Below are 21,946 nucleotides of genomic sequence, written 5' to 3' on the forward strand. Positions count from 1 at the left end.
GGTGCGAGCGTTCGCTTCCTCCCAATTCCATCCTCGCCGTTCTTTTCGCTCGACTACTCGTGACTTTCTTGACTCTCGGGCGAACGAGGAACTCCCTTAATTCATTGTGCTTCCATCGACGTATTTTCGCCATTCCCCCGGACACCACCCGTCCCAGCTGAAAGAGCAAAAGCGCATTCAGGACTGCCACGTCGTGATTCGTCGGGTAAACGGGAGAGTAAATGATGTCGAACGATCGGTTGTGAGAGCCGTTCCGATTTGCAACGACCGGCAGACCAAATCGAGGCATAGCAGGACGTGGAGATCTCCGTTTAAACAGACTCTTTTATTAACTTTTTTCTTCCGTTGAATTATTGACCAAATTTGATTGTTGAAAAGAATTAAAAACTGGGAATCAGGAATTAGAAAGAATATTTTATTCTATAGGGATTATGGAGTCACATAATTGCGAGCAACACATTTAACTTAATATAAAAGTAGTTTATGGCCAAGCTGTATTGTTTTAAGATATTTATTATAAATCAAATTAAACTTTGTCATATTAAAATTGCAAGAAACTAGACTCGAACGAATTAAATCAAATTAAACAAGATATAATGCCAATACAAGCAAATCACGAGATCTTCGTGTATACTACAAAATATGTATTATTTTAATGTATTAAAAAGCGTTTTCGACCATCTTCAGTACAACATTGACGTTCATATTAAATGCTTCGCGATTGCTCAGATTGATTAAAGCAAATGCTGCGTATCAAGATCCATAAGTTAATTTAGCCAAACGATTGGTACTTAATATTTAAAGTGTAAACTATGATTCATATCATCTAAGATTGTAGTGTGAACAATGAGAATGATACGGAAGTCAAACGTATTATTTTTTGTACTAAATGTGAAGAGACAGATTCACACAAGCGCTAATATTTGGAAAGAAAACACGCAATGCAAATTCACAAAGTGATTGAAAGTAACAGATTTATTGGTAGTAGGAAATAATATAACTTAACGAATATAACAGTAATAGAAAAATGTGTCTATTTTTGCTAAAAATCTATAATTTAAGTAATGTACAAAGAGACAACCTTTTACACATATAGCTTCATAGATATCGAAGGACAATAGAATGAACAATAATGGCATTCGCCAGTACATGCCAAGAAATAAATAACAGAAAGTGCATTCTAAAGTTTTCCATGTCGGATTTCAATTGGGGAACATTTCGGTCGCGTTATTGATGGCGTACAACACCTAATGTATAAAGCCACGAGCAAAGTACGCGCGGCTGGTTTTCTCTCTGCGGAAGGTAGCCGAATGTGCTGGAACGACGTGCATAAGGTGCCATCCTGCGGAAAATTCTGGTCGAGCCGCGGCGGCGGGATGCTCGTAAGGTACGGCGAAATGTTGGAACGACCAGGAGCCGTTGCATTTTTATCCCGGATGGTGCCGACGCAGCAGATGAAAGCGGTTATGTCGGCTCTCTATTGCCGTCCTTTGTCTCCCACCCCGTATCCAAGACGTTCCTTAACAGCCGCGGCGACTCCATCCTCCCCCGGACCTCCGTTCCCTCCCCCTCCGCGCCCCGTCATCTTTTCCGCTTCTTCCTCTTTCGCGACCTCAAAGCCAGCTCTATTTTGGGCCAACCGAGGTATATTCAGGCACACTGGCGTACGACCAAATGCCGTGATACACCGCCACCCCCGCAGCAACATGCCGTATAACGTGTTGTGCCGCATGGTGAATCTCTCTTGCTCTAATGTTATTGCCAAACCAACCGCTCTTCCCCTTTCCTCGCGACGTTGCATTATGCGGGTTTGCATTCCGCTAAGAGTGGATTTCTCTGTGGTCCCGCGGTATTTTCTCTCCCGAGAAAATCTGATCGAGATTTAAAATGGGATTATAATCGGTTATGGTCTACATTTGTATTGCCTTGATCATATATAAAAAAATGAAAGCTTTTTTGGGGGGGAAATCTGTAGTTATAAATATTTTTGAACCTATTAAAACTTAATAATATAATTTTTCCTGGAAACCAAATTACACTCCGTCGCAGTGACAACGAGTCCTTTTCAGCTCTACAGTAAAATTCGATCACTCTTAATATTTCTTGCTAATACGACATTTTATTAATATCGTTGTAAAATTATTGACAACCGAGTTGGGTGATAACTTACTGTTATTTGTTGAAATAATACTTCCATATATTCATTAATCACGAACTGCAACAAATGTGAAATCGCGCATAATGTCAATGTTTTCCGGAAGCCTGAAATTTATCTCATTAATAACATAAATGTTTACATATGTTGAGAAATGAAAATTCATAAATTAGCTTTTACTGCCGATTACAGCCAACCAACAGATGTCACACGCGAAAGAAGGATGGTGTCCAATTCTTACGCGATCATTTTCAGCTATAATTAAATTTAAACACATGAATCTCTGTAGGTAGCATATTTGTACGACATCGGCAAATGCACTTTTTGTTTGAATAATTGTTCAAATTGATGCATATCTGATGCATATAATCAAATTCTTAATGATAATTAATTTATGCTTCTATGTTTATACACATACATACATATATGTATATATATAAAGAGAGAGAATGTGTGAAAGCGTTTATTATTTTTCTAGGGCAAGCCCTCTAAGAATGTTAAAATAAAAGCACAATGTATAAATGAAGAGAAAGAAAAAAGAGAAAATATAAAAAAAATAGGAACGCAGAAAAGAAGAAAAAACTAAAGAGAAACGAAAATAACTAAAAAAGAAAAATAGAAATACAGAAAGAAAAAGCGAAGTAAGTGGTAAAGTACGTCAGATTAATACAAAAATTACAAATCATGAGTCATGAGATGTAACAAAAAAAGAGAGAAAGAAAAAAACAGAATAAGGAATAAAAAATAAAAAAGTTAAATTAAAATTAAAAGCGTTAAGTGAAAGACAAAGATAATAATGTTTATGCACTTTGATGTGATCTGCCTTGCTGCAAATAAATAAGAAAGAAAGAGAGAAAGAGAATTTGATATATAATTATAATATGTATATGTCACATAAGAACATGTTACATGCAAATCTTTGCTCGTTGGCACATCCTTTATAGATTCTGCTTTGTCGGAATAATTACGCATTTGTGTATTCAACATGAGAATCCTTCAGTTAATTATAGATTTGCTTGTTCCTTACAATGCCGCTTACATATAAGCATATTACATTGCGCGTACGTGTCGTACAGTACGTTACTTGCTCCGTATTCAAGAACGACTGCGATTTGAGTAGAACGTGCTCCTCCAGGAACGAAAGCAATTTGAAGAAATGGTGCATTATTGCAACGCATTATTCAACACAAAAATATTTTTTGCATTGATTATCGGCTCTCGATGGTACACGTATTAACGAGTTTGATTTTTCTGCTCCTCTTTCTCGCATGTTTCAAACAGATTTTTCTCCTCTTATATAGTCAGACACGTTACGCGAGGATTTATAATGACGCAATAAAGTATCGGATTATTTTTATTAAAACGAGACGCTCCATTAAAATCCCGTGTGACGCACACAACCGATGATCAAATACATCAAATGCATCAACCCCACGAATCAGGCCGATAAAATCGGGAGAAGCAAGTCGCGGGAGCGCCCGTATCAGTATACCGCGGTATTCCGCCGTCGATTTAATTACCGATTAATCTAGACTTCTTTTGTTCCCTTTGAATAATGTCTACGTTCGCCCGACCAGAGATCGCTCGTGTATCACCGCGCTTGTTTTAATAACGACGATAAATCTCGAGTCCCACCGCCACGCCGACGGAATATTCGAGACTACGCGCCATTGCCTTCTTTTTTTGCCGTCCAGATTATTGGACTTTCTCGTAGTCTCGATGTCACGTCGATGGGACATTCTCGATTGTGCTCACCGGCACACTGCTGGTGATGAATCGAAGAAAAAAAAGGATCGCACGATTTAAATCCTTGAATAAAGAAACTAAAGGAATGCGTCCTAACATCGTCCTTAGATGCATTTTTCTTAAATTCTTAACTTCTTGAATTTATATATCAGTTTACGTGTCGCTGTAACAATTATTGTATTTATTAGCCTAATAAATAATAACGTAGTGCTAACTATTTTGAGGATTTAGGATGCAATTACATAATAATAGAAATATATAGTTGCATAATAAATATAAAGTAGCGCATTTAATATTACAAACTATTATCCTGGAAATTAAATATCACAGCAAACGTTTCAGACAAAAGTTGTCTGAAGAAAGGTAAACAATGATAAAATCACTTTTGGAAAAAAAATCGATTTTTTAAGATCGTATGAAAGTCATCGCCATTTTTTAAATTGAAATTATATGATTTTTTAACATAATAATTCTTGTAATTATTTTTTATAAATATAAAAATATTATGATAGAGTTACCGAAAGATTAATAACAAGATATTTAATATTTTATTCTGGCATATATATAATTCAACATAAAATATAATTTTTTGAAAATTTCACCTTTATACTTTCATGTATAGAATAATGAGATAAATTAATTTGTATAAAAAAATATATATAGTTGCTTAAAATATTCATCTTGAATTTATATGGTATTGATTCAGGGATAATAGTTTGTATTGTAGTTTCTTTGAAGGAACAAGATTAAACTAAAGATTGATGCAATGCTTAGAATCATTACTTATTATTACTTATGACGTTAAAACCCGTTCAAAGCGATGGCGGATGTCTCACGTTTTTGCGGCCACGAATCGATAACTTTTTCGATACACCGGAATGGCAACAAATCATCAGGCGCATCGTTTATTCTCGGACGTACCTCGTCGAAGCTAATACACGGTGAGGCACCTCGCGGAATAGCCAATGGGAAAATGGTAACTGGGTATAGACCGGAAATGACTACCAGCCGATAACCGGATATCTAATATCCGACCGTTTGGCCGGCCGAGTGCTGAAAAATATGAGAATCGGATAAGCACTGTCCGGTAACCATATTCATCGGATTGCACCTTTTGCTCCAACGATGCTGCACTCGCAAAAATTTCGATTCGTCTTTGCCGGTAAAGACTGAACGTTCTATTAGGAAGACTCTTCAACGAACAGGAATGTAGTAGAAAATTCAAATTGAAGAGAAGGATCGGGATCAATTGCTTTGTTCATAATGCGAAGTAACACGGAAAATAATAGATTTGCTAATATAACAGATATTAAGCTGTTGCGACAAATTTCAATCATTATTAAACAGACAAAATAAATAGCCAAAAAAGTTGTTAAAAAACTAATCAGTTAATATTAAAAGGCTGTTTATTTCAGTTATATAGATTATTTGACAGTCTATTTATTTCAGTTGTATTATATTTAGTTTAAAATTAAAGTGTTACACTTTGCGTTGCTTGAACACGAATTTCTTGCCGTTTTATTAAATCATTATTTTAGAGTCAAAATAAATTCGCATATTTCATGTTATTAATTATCAAGTGCGTAGAAACGTTGTAGATCACGCAATGAATAAATTATTGAATGTTTTGCAGCAATATTTTTTTATTGTTTTTTATAAAAGCTATAATGATGATTAAAATCTAACTGCTTCGAATAGTTGGGATCAGCTGCACTGATACTGCGTATACATGTTTACGCATGTCAATAAAACACGAATGAGTGAACTTTTTTTTTTTAGATTTACTCTCATTAGTAATGTTTTGAAAATAAGTTGTACGGCATTTTAACGTTAATGAAAGAATGAATGAGAAAAGGATATAACCAAAAAAAATTATTTGACGCTTTCATAGTTGGTTAAAATGAATATGTTCCTTAAGGTCCATCTCACGCGTTTGTCTGTTTAAAAATTCTACTCACATAACGAAGTAGAAAATGTACATTGTATATATTTTAACAAATTCTTTATAAATTTCAGTAATATTGAGTATGGAAAAAAAAGACTGCTTTTATGAAAGAATTTGTGCAACCAATGCATATATATAAATATTTATTTATGCTACTAGTGTAAACATCTGATAAATGTCTTTACAATTTTCATCAAAAATATATGATAATACTTATTAGATCTTCTTAATTATTTGATAAAAAAACATAACAATTATGATTAAGATCAAAATTAAGATCAAAGTTAAGAATAGCATTGAAATTGAATTTCAGAATACTGCCAGTCTTAATTATTATTTACTTTGATCTATTATTATTATTATGCAATATCATTCCACATAATGTGCAGTAGAGTTTTTAAACGAGAGAAAGAGCTAAAAGGCTATCACTGATACAGTATCGATGATAATTAATAATAATTGCGTGCCGCTCGAGTAATCGAGCATCCATTAGCGCCATTACGCCCATCGTCGCGTTACCACCCTTCGCGCCGCATGTTCTCGCTTCCGCTTCATTAACTTTATTATCATCACGTCGTAATGTATTATTATGTATTACACGACACGTTACGTGTACGAATAACGCGGAACAAGGCAGATAAGTCACGGCGGGATACTGATTTAGTGCACGTACAAGACTTCTCAATTTTAAGCGTCAGTCGGCATTCGCGGTTTCACATATCGGCCAAATGACACCATCCTGATAAACGAGCGTCATCAATGACGTCTGGCAACTTTACGCTTCCCGAGAGTCACTATTATCGCGCGGGCGTCCATATCACCATCCCTAATTTGTGCTGCAACGAAAGATCTCTGAGAAGTGTACGTTTCGAGTGTATCTCGAACTCCTATTTGCTCGAAAATTGTTTTATTTGGATTAGAAGTGTTACGTGCTGATGTTGCAAATTTTTTAATTTTTTGGTTGTTCAAAACATCTTTACATGTGTGTATTGGATAAAAAGATTATGTTCGGATTTTTTGATTGAAACTAGGTTTTGTAACATATAAATGGTTCGCATGTAGTATGAATGGCAGGAAATAAAATATATTTATGGAAGTCATAAAAATAAAAACGGTTGCATTCAGTTACGTAGGTTAACTGCTCAATGCTCGTGCCAGATATCATACATTTTAATTACAAGCTTTAACTTTAAACATTATTGCATAATTGTAAACTTAATTTCAGAGACAATTGCTTTTTATTGCATCTGTGTTATTTGTTTATTCGCATTGTTTGTACATTAATCAAACGACAATAAAAAAAGTCCAAATTAAATCTAAAAAATTCACGCGAAATTTCGAGGCTATGTTTTCTTCATTTCTAGTAACATGCATTTTTGTGATTTAAGGTTTCCTGGATGAGGAGTAGGGATCTCCATATCCTCACTTCTGGAAATTTTTCGTTCAGCTCGGATGCGCGATTCGGACCTCAGCACACCCCAGGCAGCGACGCCTGGACTCTCAGGCTGGATAACGCCAAGAAGACGGATTCTGGCAAGTACGAGTGCCAGGTCAATACGGAACCGAAGATCATGTATGCAGTGCAGCTCTCTGTGCGAGGTGATTGTCGTTCCACTTCACATTTCGTCCTTCACGTTTGCTCCCCTTCCCCCCCTCCCCCTTCCCATATGACGATTTACGATAGAAAAATTCGACATTTCTGTTTTTATACAAATAAAAATCATAACTCTTATTTGAATTTTAAGACGGCATGATTGAATGTTCCTACACTAATGCAATTACGCAAACATGTAAAAGTGGAATTAAAGATACATTTGTCTTGAAATGAAACGAGATTTATCTCCAATAACATACCGTGTAAAGTAATATAAATGGTACAGTGAGTCGGCGAAATAGTTTCATCCTCATCACGTTAAAAATTCCCAATGAATCATCGCACACTTTATTCTTTCCTTTATAATGGTACGATAACGTTTCATTATTAAGAGCTTTTGTATTTCCAGATCCAGACAAACTAGAGGGCTATGACGAACCGCATTCTCAGCAGACACGTATAAGTAAGTATATATACCCCACGGACGTGAGATGCGTATTTCTGGCTTGTGCGTTTGTGACATATATGAGCGTGACGTTCCTTTCGTTCCAGCTCACGCCGATCGAATCGGTCGTATATTTAAAGACACGACTGAAACGTTTCCTTATTAACACTGAACAGACCGATGGTAATAGAAATAAAGATTTCAAAAGAGTAAATTAAACTTTGTTAATTGTAGAACGTCGTGCGCGTTTCACCATAATAGCGTTTCATTATAATAGCTTCACTTCGCTGCGGCAAAACGAAAAAAACGATAAAAATACTTGATTGAAATATAAAGTATCTAAAAATATTTGATAGAATATTATTTAACTATAATAAAAGCTATATTATTTCTGTTTCACGAGTTCGTTATAAATACCAGTTAAAGCTCTGCGCTTCGATTGTATTTGCTAAAATTTGTCGAACCGTGTAAATTTTGCTTTAAAAGATTTGTATTATTTAAATCTTTTACAGATCTTTTTCGCGAACAATCGAGATTAATTATTGAAATTTATACGGCTATATGCGCGTATTTGCATTTTGTTGTGATTCTAATTTCACTGACGTTAAACTTATTTTACTGTCTGTGATATCAGCGATAATATTTTGCGCAGACTTGCATAATTAATTTCCCGCGTAATCAGCATTAGCCGAATCGGGTGTGCGCGCGCGGTGTGTATAAAATGGGGCGCCTGTATCGCGCAGTTTGAAATTATATCATGCAAATTATTTTATGAATTTCTTGATCGGCACGAAACTCGGACAAGCGTACAATTATGCAATCAAAACTTCGTTGAAAGTTCCACGGTTGGGGGATATAAGATGCATTTTTTTTTCTCCTCCTCTCCCTTCGAATTCATCCGTTTCTGCATTCTATCGGATCGGCGTGCGCGCGCCACGAATGATGAACGTAATAAAATACGCGCGGTGAACATCACTTCACACAATAAAAATTTTCACCGGTTTAAATCTATAAAATTCCCTCGGGTGCAAAGATTGACCTGGTTAGCAAGAGATTTAAAAATATAACTTTCATCGCGAGCGACTGGCAATTTCCGCTTTGTTTCGCCACTCGGAAAGTAGCGGAACCGAAAGCACGCTGGTTGAATCGTCGTTAAGATTGCATCAGTTGGAAAAAGCGCGATTAATCAGCCGCGAGGTACAGCGCTAAGCTTACTGATAATTATCAGGCAAAGAAAGCGCGTTTTCTTGTAATACAATCATTACAAATGTAAGGCATCCACTGTAAGGTATCACCGTAGCCATTAATTCTGTTTTTATTAGTGTTTCGCCGAACAATATTATAGCGATATAATGTGACTAACGCGACTAATTATTAAGAATTGTCAAGAACGTTAGATTGATTAGTTATTACTTATATCTACAGATATTTTAGAAATATTTGAATCAATTTTCTTACTGTACTTCCGTCATCAAGTATTTATTTGCAAACAGTAATATTTATATTTTATGAAGATTCTGTACTTTATTGCTATTTTCATATACACACGCATTATTATCTAATAATTTATCGTCGTCCCTCGTATCTCTGATATTCACATTTATGTTATATCCATTTTATTTTATTTTATTTTATTTTTTTGTATATTACTTTATCTATTTTTGTAGAAATCAGAAGCGCACATGAAAATGATCACGTCGGATTTACTAAAATTGATATTAACCGTGCCCATATCGTGGATATAAAATCCATGAATTAGACACAATGGCCAATCGCGTAGGCGGGAGAGATTAGGTTGAGCTTTTACGAGCGTAACATTACAACGTATGTTTTAAACTTGCACGATGCCTGTTTACCGCTTTAGATGGTCGGTGGCAAACTTTTGGGCGAGTAAACAGCGTTATTTCTGTTGTTCACCGTAATACTCTGTGAAACTCTAGCGGCTGCATTATATGAAAGTTTATTATCAGATCTGCATAGTGTACATGTGTAACTGGCGAAGTACTTCGACCGTTTCGCGTTTAATTCGCATATCGCTAATATTCGATATTTGAAGGTGATAGGCCGTGAATCACAATATTATTTCTAATTTTATTGTAGACATTCCTCCGCGAAATATAAAATTGATTGTAAATGGCAGACGAGCGCAATAGGACAAATCTGACGATAAAAATGGAAAAGCGAGCATTATTTAAAATTTCAATAAATTTTGCTCCGTGTTGAGGAACTAGAGCAAGTCAAACGTCGACGTCGATAACGTATCACATCTTTCATAAATGTATTAATAAACTCCGACACGTTCTCGTCATAGTACACCGAACACCCTTTAAAAAATCATTAGAAGCCGCTTTTTATTTTTCTCGCAGAACCGAGCGACATCAATCACTTAAGGATAAGTACGACACCGTCCTGGCTTTGACGCTCGTGATCCGTCGTCGTCGATTCTTCTTGCGAACTTTCTTCAGCCGCTTCATAATTCTTTTTAAGTAACGTCGTTTTATTTCAGACACGTCGCCCTCTCCCTTGACGCCTTCGATGTTCCGGAGTCTACGCTTTTTCGTTTACGTCGGAACGGCAGATTACGAGAAGCTGCGTTTTCTCGATATCGGGGAGCTTACTCTTGATACCGCTGCTCAAAATCATTGGCAAAAACTCACAAATGTTGCAGAAGCACGGCTTGTATCGTTAATAGAGTGTTTCTTGATTTCTTCTCGATCTTCTCGCCGTTTTCCAGTCCTCGCACGCAAAATGTGCAATACGAACGTCTGTAAAATGAATTTAATTACTTTTGCAGATGTTATGCCTTATTTTTCGCATTATCGCCATATTTTTTGAATGAAATATTTTGTGATATTATCAACTTAATGGCGAAGTTGCGACCGTGAATATTTCTTTTCGTATCACGATGTGTTTTCGCTCAGAACACTCTCCATGCAGTTTCACCCGACTAATAAATATACTCGCGCCAAGTTTCTTCTTTCGCTTTTGTTCGCAATGTATGCGAGACTTAAAGATAGTCACAGATCGCTGCCAGCTATATTGTCGAAGTTTTGTAACAGATAAATAAGGGAAACAAGGCAAATGGAAGTACTACGCGCTGCGTATATGCGCATAATAATGTGACATAATGATATAGTAAAGTTTTTCTCCGCGCAATCGTGTTTCAAATATATATATGAAATTATTTATTTAGAATTAATAATAATCAAGGTTAGGTAGTAACTAGTTAAAAAATTAAAAATTGAATAATAACGTTAAAAAGTTAATAATTTTTAACCTAATTTTGTTGATTTTAAATGATTTAATTTTTAATTAATTATTTCTGAACACATAAATTTTAATTTTCTAAATTAAAAATTTATCTATGTAAAAGAATAAATTCCCACATAAAAAGCAATATTTTTCCGTTTTTTTTTGTTTCTTTAATTATTTCATATAAATTTAATTTACAAATAAAGTATTAATTTAAATTAATTTAACCTTAACGTAACTAGCTAACTTTTTGTTCATGTAACTTGTAAACATAATTCAATTAATTTTAGAAACCGTTAACTTTAACTTAAATTTAAAAAAATATATATATTAACATACCTTAAGTCTAATAATATTACATTATAATATTTATTTAATAATAATATAATATTTAGTTTTATTACAAGTAACTGGGAAATATAGATAATCGGATAAGTTAAGAATTCAGCGTATACTTGACATACTAACATGTCGAATCCGCATTTGAGCATTATGACTCAGTGGATACTGGTGAATCATGAGAATTTATCCACAAAGTCTCCGGCAACACAAAAAAGCAAGCGAGACCGCGCTCAAAAAAGAAACGTTGGCGAGCGAGTTTACAGTAATAACAGCATAACATAATATTTCGCTAGAGGGAACGCAGTCGTCGCCGGATTCATTTAAGTCTAATAGGATTATCCTTAATCCCGCGATCCTGCCGCGGCTTCTTCGTATCCTTTTCTTCGTTGGCCACTGAGAGTTCAGAGTTCTAAGGGATAGGGGTTGGACCGCTAAATGAGTCTCGACCGCGGTCCTCGTACTGAATAATGTATACGGGCCTTGCGATATTTTTATACGAAACTGAGAACTCTCTACTTTCGACCATTTTTCTTTTCTGCTTTCGGAGATGATGGTGAATTATTAATCTAATCGGAGAGAGCTTACATCAGTTATCAAAATTAGTCTAAAAGTACAATCACGATGTATAATGATTTTAAATAATACCAGTGTTTGCCATTATTTATATAAAATACTCTAGATAATCATCTAGATAAAGAAAGAATTTTATTTTATCAATTATCTAGATTATTAATATACATGTTATTTTTATCTTCAACTTAGATAAGAGAAGTATTATCTTTTTCAAGTTATATTTAAGTTAATGCAAATAATAATGAAAAGTATTGTCCTTAGTCTGAATTTTAACTTCCGAGTTACTATTTATCTTAACAGGAGAATTTTTTAAAGTGATAACAATAGATTGCAATAGATAAAAAAAATTGTAGATCAACAGAAAAATTATTCTAAATTTAAGTTATAAGTAATTCGAAAACTTTTACAAGGATCTCTGAACAGCGTATTATCTTCAAATTATCTAGAAATAGATTCTCTTTCTAAGATACATTTATAATGAATTATCTTATTATTTAGATAAATTTAAGTTGTCTAAACAACAGTAATGCCAGTACTATAATTGTATGCTATAATGCCTTCAATAATATTCATTCTGTAACAATATTAAATATATATCATGCAATTTTCAGCACGTCAAGTCTACGTTTATTGCAGTATCTTACGTACATATACATTATTTATAGAATTCTACGTGTACTTAACTTTAAAGAGAATTACTGTGATATCTAATGTAAATGTAAGATATAAGACGAGATGAAGACGAATGACAGCTGTGCGTAGACGTGACGCACTACAAAAGCAAAACGGGGCTTCATTATAGCAGTAGCAAAGTTCGTAATGGGAAGCCCGTTCGCAATTTATCGCATGCGTGTAACGGAGAACCGAAGAGTTTTCAAGGCGGGATAATTTACGGCACATTTCGTAAAAGCCGATGCATAGTGGTGGTTTGCGCATTAAACGCTGCTTTCTAAATTAAAATGTACAAGCTTGACGGCATGTCTATGTGTGTGTAAGCGTATTACGTTTTTTACCTACCTCAGCGTTTCCTATTTTGTGCCGCGTCGGCAGAGCACCAGCGCAATGAAAGTGAATATAACGTTGGCATTAATTAAAATCATTACATAACATTCGTCGAGTATCCTTGATGGCGCGTCCTCTCGGGGGTATCGCAGGGTGTTTCTTTTCATCGGGAGGAAGTCTAGTACGTAGTAGTTAATCTCGCTCGTTGAGATATTAAAACCGAGAACGGATTGCATCAATTAGAGGGTATTCACGATACGTCACGCTCGCTATGACGTTGTCAATTAAAAAGTTGCAAATCCCTTTGCCGTGCGTCACTCTTTGTTCGTCATTTCGATATCATCTCGCCGGGATTTAATGAAAATCTCTTAATGCACGAAATTAATGTACACGTTAAGTGATTTAAAAGAAAAACATTTTCTTTCGTTAAAACACTTTTTTTTAATACCATACAGCAAATGTAAATGATATCTGGAGTAAATTTCCCGAACTAAATTCTGCTCGGGCGTTCATTATATTGCTTTTCACACATTTAATTTAAATATGCAGAAATATATATTGGCCTTTTCATTTTAGCAAATGATTTATTAATCAATTTGGAGCTGTCAGTTTGCTAATAAACATGTGTTTCAATAATTATTGCCATTTGCAATCGACGACCGCAAATTATTTTTGATTGAAATGAAAGTATTTATTCACCTATCGCGGCCGTATCACGTATAATTTTTCATGCAAAAATATAATTTAATATATTTACGGAATAAACAATGTAATGCATTGAGCATACCTATATAAATGAAACTTTAGCTTCAAATTACATTACATTATTGTGTTTTATACAAATGAATTGATAAATGCGCGTGCTGGTACTAAAGTAAAGTACGACCGGAGGTTGCTGCTTTTAAAGCAGTACATCGGTTAAGGAATCCCCGATTGCATTTCCGTTGCAAATCAAGATCCTGCAGCGCCCGAATCTTCAGATTCAGTTCGGGAAATTCGCCGTTGCGGCGTGGGGCATCGTGGTTACCCTCAACCATCGGATATGCGCGTAATCTTGTCACGACGCGGTCATTCAATTGCTTCAGCCACCGCATGATATTTGTCCGAACATGACTTCCAGGCTATGAGAGTACAGCGCCGGTAGCAGACATAATGGGTCCCCGGGAGCAAAGGGTGCCATCGGGCTCGACGATCACCCTGAGGTGCGTCATATTGTCGCCGTATCAGACCCGTCCCATCAGGGGTGTACAATGGCTCCGGGATAACAAACTCCTAACATTCCAGGTAATGCAGCCTCAGCTGGATACGCGGGGCCGCTCTAATGAAATTTCTGTTTGACGACCGGGAATCGGAAGGACGGGAGAAAAAAGGGGCGCTCGTATATCATCGCACCCCGACGCGAAGGGATGTGGGTCATATGGCCACCCCTAACCGCGTCTTCCAACATTTTTGTTTGCGTGATAGTCTGCGTCGGCTGTTTCTTTCGCGCGATACGTAATGGCTGAAAGTTGATCGATTTGGCAGTCGACGCGGTTTTGCCATTGCGAGACTGCGCGCGATTATCTCGCTTGCTTGATACACGCGTCCTTTGAAACGTCGACTCACCCAAGTCTCGTCAGTCTTCTTTAAAGAGACATTTTTACATTATTTATTGTTTGTAACACAAAAAGCTCTTTCACCAAATATTAAAATTATAATCATCGGGTACCTAATCTGAATAAGGTACTAAATGTAAGGTCCACTATTGAATGTACCATGTAAAACGGTTCTTTATGTCTAATAAAACTCACAATGTTAGAGTTTAAAAAATTTTTTTGTTTACTTATAAATATTCAAGATGGAAGATATACGATATTTTATTTTTGTAAATGATTGAAGAAAAGATTTTATTTTTATTACAATATCTCCATGAATAAAATTTTTTTAAATAATAATTCATCAAATGGACCTTACTCGGCTTAGGTATATTTAATCCAATAGGTTTAACTAAATATTGAGTTGGTTTAGTTAATTCTTAGTTGACAAATTTTAATGATTGACATGAATAAACTATCTTCTTTGTGCAACTTAATAATTGTTGACTCAACGTTTGATTGATCTTATTGCATTAAATGTTTTAATTTTTCAACAATTATTTTTCTCGGGGCATTTTCTTGCATACGCGATTTGTAGCTTCATGGATTTTTAATTTAGCGTATTATATCGCTCATTTTAATCATTTCATCTTTGTGGAATGATTTACGTACTATGTAACAGGAATGACAGTTTGCATCTATTCCACTGATTCCAAAAAGCAACAATCGCGCTTACGTTGATACACATAAAAATACGCATTTGCATAACGAAATCTCAGTTCGAGCGTAAAACGTGATGTGAGGTATATAGAAGCAAAAAAAAACTCTAATTTCTTCAAATTTATTCATAGATACATAAAACTTTATAACAGGACTAATGTAGTAGTTTTTATATGCAATTTGGCGAAACGTAAAGGGTCTCGGCAACGTGTTCCGTGTCAAGTTCTTCCGACTACACTGCAAAGAAAAATAAGAAGTCTGCATCTTGCTTCTATATCTCTCGAATATTAAAAAAAATTTTCTGTTACTTACTCTTCATCGTCGAGTTCACTTGTTTACTCTCTATCCAGGCAGCGCGTGGAGGGATAAATGTAGAGACCGAAAGGGGTGCGGCACGTACGGTATCCGTGTTGACTTTGGCGGCAGTGACTCAAGATGACGTTGGGAACTATTCATGCAGGCCGACGGAGGGTCGATCAGCCACTGTCACCTTAGCCGTTGAGGAAGGTTAGTCTTAGTCTTTTACTCCTTACAGGAATATAATGTAAAATAAACTTGCAATTTCTATAAATAATTTCATTGTAACGTAAATATATTTTTTCATATTTATATGTTTATATTTAATAATCGATTGTACATGCCGTGAAAATATTTATTTGAGAGAAAATAGAACGAAGGAGCAAGAACCGGTTAAAAACCCAAAACAAGGACATAATGGAAATGTGTCGTTGTGTGTAAACGTATATCAGATACACTTCGCGAAACATAATGATATAATAACAGCACTCTTACGTATACCTCGCGATCTTCCGGGAAATCTCGCTACCGCCGGATGTGCCACGAGCGTAGCCGGAAGCCCACCGCGGGCGCACCGATATTCCATTTCCTTCTACGCTTGCGTGTATCCTCCGCGGGGTACAACCATGATGTAAAGTCGTGCCTTAGGATTACTTGAAACACTTTAAAGTTTTAAAGAGGCGGCGGTATTTCACGCTGAAGCTATTTGTCTAGCTCAGCCCCTCGGTCGCCACGGCAGGGATGAAAAGGAGCGGAAGCACGGGAGGGATTGGGAAGCAGGGAGGTGGGAGGGGGGGGGGAGAGGGAAAGGGAGTTGCGAAGGGATGGAAAAGACGGAAGACCGCTCGCTCGTGCGCGTGTACTCCTGTGCACGGGATGTCCGAGGGACGAGGTACGAGGAATCGCGGAAGGAGAGAAATTGCGGTTCACAGATAGAAGGACGCTGACGAAGAGGGAGTGGAGTTTGAGAGAAAGGAGGAAACTTGTGGGGGGAGGGAGAGGAAGAAGTGGATATAAGCGGAGATTCCCTGCGTTTTCCTTTCTCCATGTAAGCTTCACCGCACGTCTTATTTCGTCTTCTTTCTCCTTTTTTAAAATCGAGAGAATAATAGATACGAGAGGGAAGGGAAAAATGGAGAGAATGGCGCGCGAAAGAATGAAAACGAAAGTAAATAGTTTTAAACACAATCGATAAAGTCAAGAAAAAGAGAGGAAAAAAGTGAGGAGATCGTTTGCCCTACCTCTCGCCTTTATTCCGCGCGCTTTTAACACATTTTTCAAAGTTGAGTATAAATTTAGACACGGACCTTCCCATCATTTGTTTCCCGCTCGAAAAGTCGAGCCTCATCGATTTTTCTTCGCGCACGGTGGTCGTCGTCCGAGAGCGCAGTATATGATCGTGAAGTGTACAAACATAATTAAAAGCGAGAAAAGGCCAACGATGGTCACAGCTGATTTTACAAGGAGTAGGCAAGAATTAGAAAATGAATTTTCAATAAAAAAAATTCTGTGAACAGCTTGAAGGATACTTATTAATTAGATACTTATTATCAAATCATTATGTGTACAAATTTTTCAATTTCTAATTTAATTTTTAACACATTCGTCGTTATATAAAAATTAATTTGAATATTTAATTAAAACAAGATTGCGTTTGATTTTGAACCCGAGACTCGCAAGTCGAAATTTCTCGATGCTCTACAACGATGCCCTACCAGCACAATCATGATGTATGACAATTTATAGTAATTATAAAATACCTCTTTGTATAGTAAATGTAAATGTGAATAAATTTATTGATTTTTTTACTAGAAAACAAGGGGCCAATGCACTCATAATGATTTGCTCAATTAATAAGCATCCTTCAAGCTTTGCAGAATATTTTTTAAATTAAAAACTGATTTTTTGATTCTTGCCCACTCCTTGTTAGTGCTCAAACGATAATTCATATGTGATTTTATATAGATTTCTTAGTGCTTTAACGAACGCCGTTACTATCAGTTTTGAGATGCAGTCCTTAAATTGAACCAGAAAAGTAATATTACAATATTAAATTTGATGAAATAAGAGGATAACGAAATAATGAAATAACAAAGTGACGGAAATTATAAAGACCTCAATGAGAACTGAAAAGTGTGTGCGAACACGCCGGTTGAAATGGAGCGAATGGCACGGAAAAGGACAGGGGGAGGAAGGGAGGGAGGATCAGCGGAGGCGCGGAGCCTGGAGGCAAAACGCTGTGGGATCGCGGGGACACTTGCATGCGAAATTCACGTGGTAGTCTCTATTATCGTGAATTTCCCTTCGGAGGTTATTGCGAGGAAGCGCCCGTGGCGCGTGGAGTCGCATTTTTCCCAGGAGCGAGCGCGTGCACGCGGGTGCGCTATCTAACCCGGTGTCTATCCACACGCGAAACGCGTCCCGTGCGACTATAAATCAAAACTTGGACGACTCGCGGCCTCGTAGATTGCGGATTTACGCGGTTTATGACGCGCCCGAAGGAAACCGTCTCGACCGCGCGTAACTAAGCAAAGTGCACGTCGTCCGATTTTTACGAGAGTGTATCGAGCGTAAATATCGCGATAGATGTGAAAACGAATATCGTCGGTCGAAGGGTAGCGGAGGATTTGCGAGATGCATCGTGATATGAATTATTAACGTCATTTAATTCAATTTTTAAGCGGTTTCTTTGAATAATTTGAATAATTTTGCACGTGTCTTTTGAAACTGTTATGTAACTTAATATTAAAGAAGTGAAATTGAATAAAGTGAAGGAGAATTTTGTAGGTTGGTAAATGTTATGACAGATAATTTTTGCGAATAATTATGAACTTACGTGCAATGGTCGTTTTACAGAAGGAATGTGGAGATGCGATATAGGTAATGTTCCTTTTTAAATGTTCCTTTACAATTCGGTTTTAATAAAAGTACATTATATATTTTAACGCAGCGGAATAATAAAAAATGTGGAGCGAAAGCTTAATAATATCATACCTGGCGTAGCTCATGAAATCTCATTATTATTTATACAGTCATAAACACAGTTTAAATACTGTAAAATTATGACTCCGTGTAGAATCCTCACGTACACACACATGCACGTCGGAGTAAATCTCCGAGAGAATATAGAATTAATTCGTTGCTTCCCCGGACCGAGCAACGCGTATAAATTGTACATTTACTCGTTACACCAGTACTTAACGCGTGTGTAAGTTACGGAGGGGGGGAGGTATCACGGCTACAAAAGGGCAGATAATTAAATATCTATTAGATTAACTTGTGCGTATGTGTATACAAGGTTATGAATAAAGGAGAAGATTATGCTCCTTCTAGGTATAATGGTCACTCGTAATATCTCTGTTATTAGGTCACGAGTTCTCGTGACTACTTATAGAATCGTTTGTTTTAGTAGCCCGCTGTTTGCAGACGTGCTAATTTGTCAATGTGTAATAGCCGACATTTATTATAACGCATTTTTTCTTTTGAGCATTTTGAAACTTTTTCAAGATACATTTTGGCGTTTAATTGCGCATACTTCCTCATTCTTTTTGAACTTGAGCGTTTTATCGCACAAATATGTGTACATTTCAGTGTATTTTTTAATTATATAACATTTTATTCAGCTGTGCAAATATTTCATAGCACGAAATTTTGCAAATTCAGCCTACTGAAGTCCCAACAGGCCTAGTATAACTTCTTTTAGTAGTTATTCGATAAACTAATTAATCTTACTGCTAAGTTTACATGTATAATAGATCTTCAGTACTGCAATACATTTGAAAGGATTATGCATATGTACATTCCATATATTTTGCAATATTATTTTTTATTTTTAATAAACATATAATTATATTTTAACAAAACATTATGTTTCTATAATAGGTATAAACAGAATCAATTTTTTTTATTTTTGTGGGAGAGGGGGAGAGTGCATTACCATTCCTCTTTGACCAATGACCATGTAGTGTCGTCATATTTTTATAAATATAACATCTTAGTAATAAATATTTAATAACTTTGAGCCTAAAATTGATTGATAACACGTCAACAAATGTTATGTTTTTAATTAAAAATATTGATTATTAACAAAGTTATTGTACAAAATGTAAATGGGGAAGGGATCGTAATAGAATCTCAATGTAATTCCATAACTTATAATAGATGAAACTATAGAACCACTCGGAATGAAGAGAAAACGAAAAAATCGCACGCAGCGAATAGGAGGAACCCGCGTTAAATCCACTCACGGATATCGCAAAACTGAATTTTCGTCTGATCGCGAGTCACTTTGCAATAGCGTTTCACTCACGCGTGTGTACACGTACGCGTACAATACATCAACCGCAGGTACGATACGTACTCACGCTGCCGCGCGAGAACACGACGATAAATCAGAAGTCCGGCCACTTGTTTTCTAGTTTTGCAGATTGCGAATTCGCGCAGTTTATCGGCACGGACGAGCCGAGGTCCGAAGGAAGTGCCATTGCGATGGGATTAAACGGGACAGTGGGCATTTTTATGAGAGCGCGCCTGCAAAAATACTGCCGTTGGATGACAAGCAAATATCATATATGAGATACGGATTTAAAATCACAAATAAAAAATATTCTTGTTTCAATTAAAATTAACGAAGATAATGGTAACAAAAATTAAATTATGGTAGAATAAAAAAAGTGCATTTCAAAAATTGTCCCAGTTTCTCAAGAATTTATGAATTTGTTTGATCCATATTAAATTAAATATTTAAAAAATTGTAAATACACAATGTTATTGTAATTATTTATGTATAATTTCTCAAGACTGTCTAAATTAGTTTAAAAATTGTTTCAAAAACATTCCACGGTTTTCCCGTATAACAATGTCGATCTAGCAAGATCATATCAAAACTTTGTGTTCAATCTTATCGAAGAAAAATGGTAGAAGGAAGAAAACTTTCTTCGACCGTCTCGGAAATACCGCGGGGATAACCAATAATTGATCATCCTCCAATTAATTATTGGCATCTATACTGATAATCGGGACTAAGCTGATAACCATTATAGCTTCTCAAGATTAGAGAGTTGAATTAAGGCCATTAAAAATTTTCGCATCGCTGATTAAAGTTTGAGGTCGGTACAATAAATCAGTGACGGACAAACTATTTTATGAGATTTTATTGGAATGAATGTTATAATTTGATTAACAATTTTGTGAACGGATCCCGAGATTTTTTTCACTGAAGCTACACGACAATTAAAATATGCACATCGGTATATTTCAACTTAGGCAGTCTATATGAATATACTCCTTTAAAATAATAAATATCCCATTTTAATTAGAAGACCGTTATAAATTGACAGTAGATAATTAATGATATTACGAGGTTAGGCAGACTTTTTTCGCACACAATGGAATTATGATGGCTTATTTAATCACGTTGAATATAATTTTATGTACATTCTAACATGTAATAATACTGCTTGACGACATTATAATGTAGTAAATTAAAAATTTTGTTATATAATTAATAATGTACAATTTTTATTGACTATTCTATCAGTTAATTAAAACTTTTTAATGCGAGAAGTTTTTCTTGTTGTATTCGATATCGAATTTTTTATGATACTGCGTTAAATGATGTTATATTGGTGATGACACTGACAATATACTGATTATATTTAAATCCCACTTTCTCTGCAAAATATAATTATGAAGAACATATTATGTTATCTTCTAAATAAAAGTTTTAGGTGAGATTAGTTTATTAGTATAAAATGTATAAAGAGAAAAACATAGAAATTAAGTATAATATATGCCAATTCTTTATTTCTTACAACTGATGAAATGTATTTTATCCAAAATAATACATTATATTCAAATTTTTTTTTCTGAAAAGTTAATTGTCAATTTCACAACATTGATCACAACAGCAAATAAATGTTAAATCACTTTGAAAATATTAAATTAAACAACACCATGTACCTTTCGATTCTAACTTATTTACAATTTTTTAGAAAAGTCTGCATCTGTCTTCATATTAATTGTTTTTCATTAATTATTTATTAACGATTTATACTAACGATTTAATTTGATTAATTATACGTCCTTTTTTAGATTAATAACGTTTCTTTACTTATTTGTGAATATTTTTAAGCGGTTTAACAATATTCAGTTTTAATTATTATTGTTTAAAGCACCAGTTATCTTTTAATACATTCTTCTTCAATATATATTTGGTTGTTGAGATAAATATTACTATACGTCCCCATAACCATATTGGTGTAATATCCGTCACGGAATGAGAAAGTTTCAGGGAGTTCCA

The 21,946-nt window shown here is 35.4% G+C and overlaps 1 protein-coding gene and 1 long non-coding RNA gene across 6 annotated transcripts in view; one reads left to right on the plus strand and one right to left on the minus strand.

Annotated features, from left to right (window-relative positions):
- Positions 1-21,946, plus strand: part of LOC105194636 (zwei Ig domain protein zig-8) — a 125,015-nt gene that overhangs the window by 93,904 nt on the left and 9,165 nt on the right. For all 5 annotated transcript variants that reach the window (XM_011159655.3, XM_039454872.1, XM_039454871.1 and 2 more), the window contains 4 exons: positions 7,235-7,445; positions 7,850-7,903; positions 14,175-14,338; positions 15,699-15,855. In XM_011159655.3, coding sequence (XP_011157957.2) covers positions 7,235-7,445; positions 7,850-7,903; positions 14,175-14,338; positions 15,699-15,855 — 586 coding nt within the window. The remainder of the gene's footprint in view (positions 1-7,234; positions 7,446-7,849; positions 7,904-14,174; positions 14,339-15,698; positions 15,856-21,946) is intronic.
- LOC113003050 lies at positions 15,454-16,107 on the minus strand. The gene is made up of 2 exons (XR_003268244.2): positions 15,661-16,107; positions 15,454-15,585 (listed from the first exon to the last, which is right to left on the minus strand). It is a non-coding gene; the product is annotated as an uncharacterized LOC113003050 (long non-coding RNA).

Source organism: Solenopsis invicta, chromosome 11, assembly GCF_016802725.1.
Source record: "Solenopsis invicta isolate M01_SB chromosome 11, UNIL_Sinv_3.0, whole genome shotgun sequence".
NCBI lineage: Eukaryota > Metazoa > Arthropoda > Insecta > Hymenoptera > Formicidae > Solenopsis > Solenopsis invicta.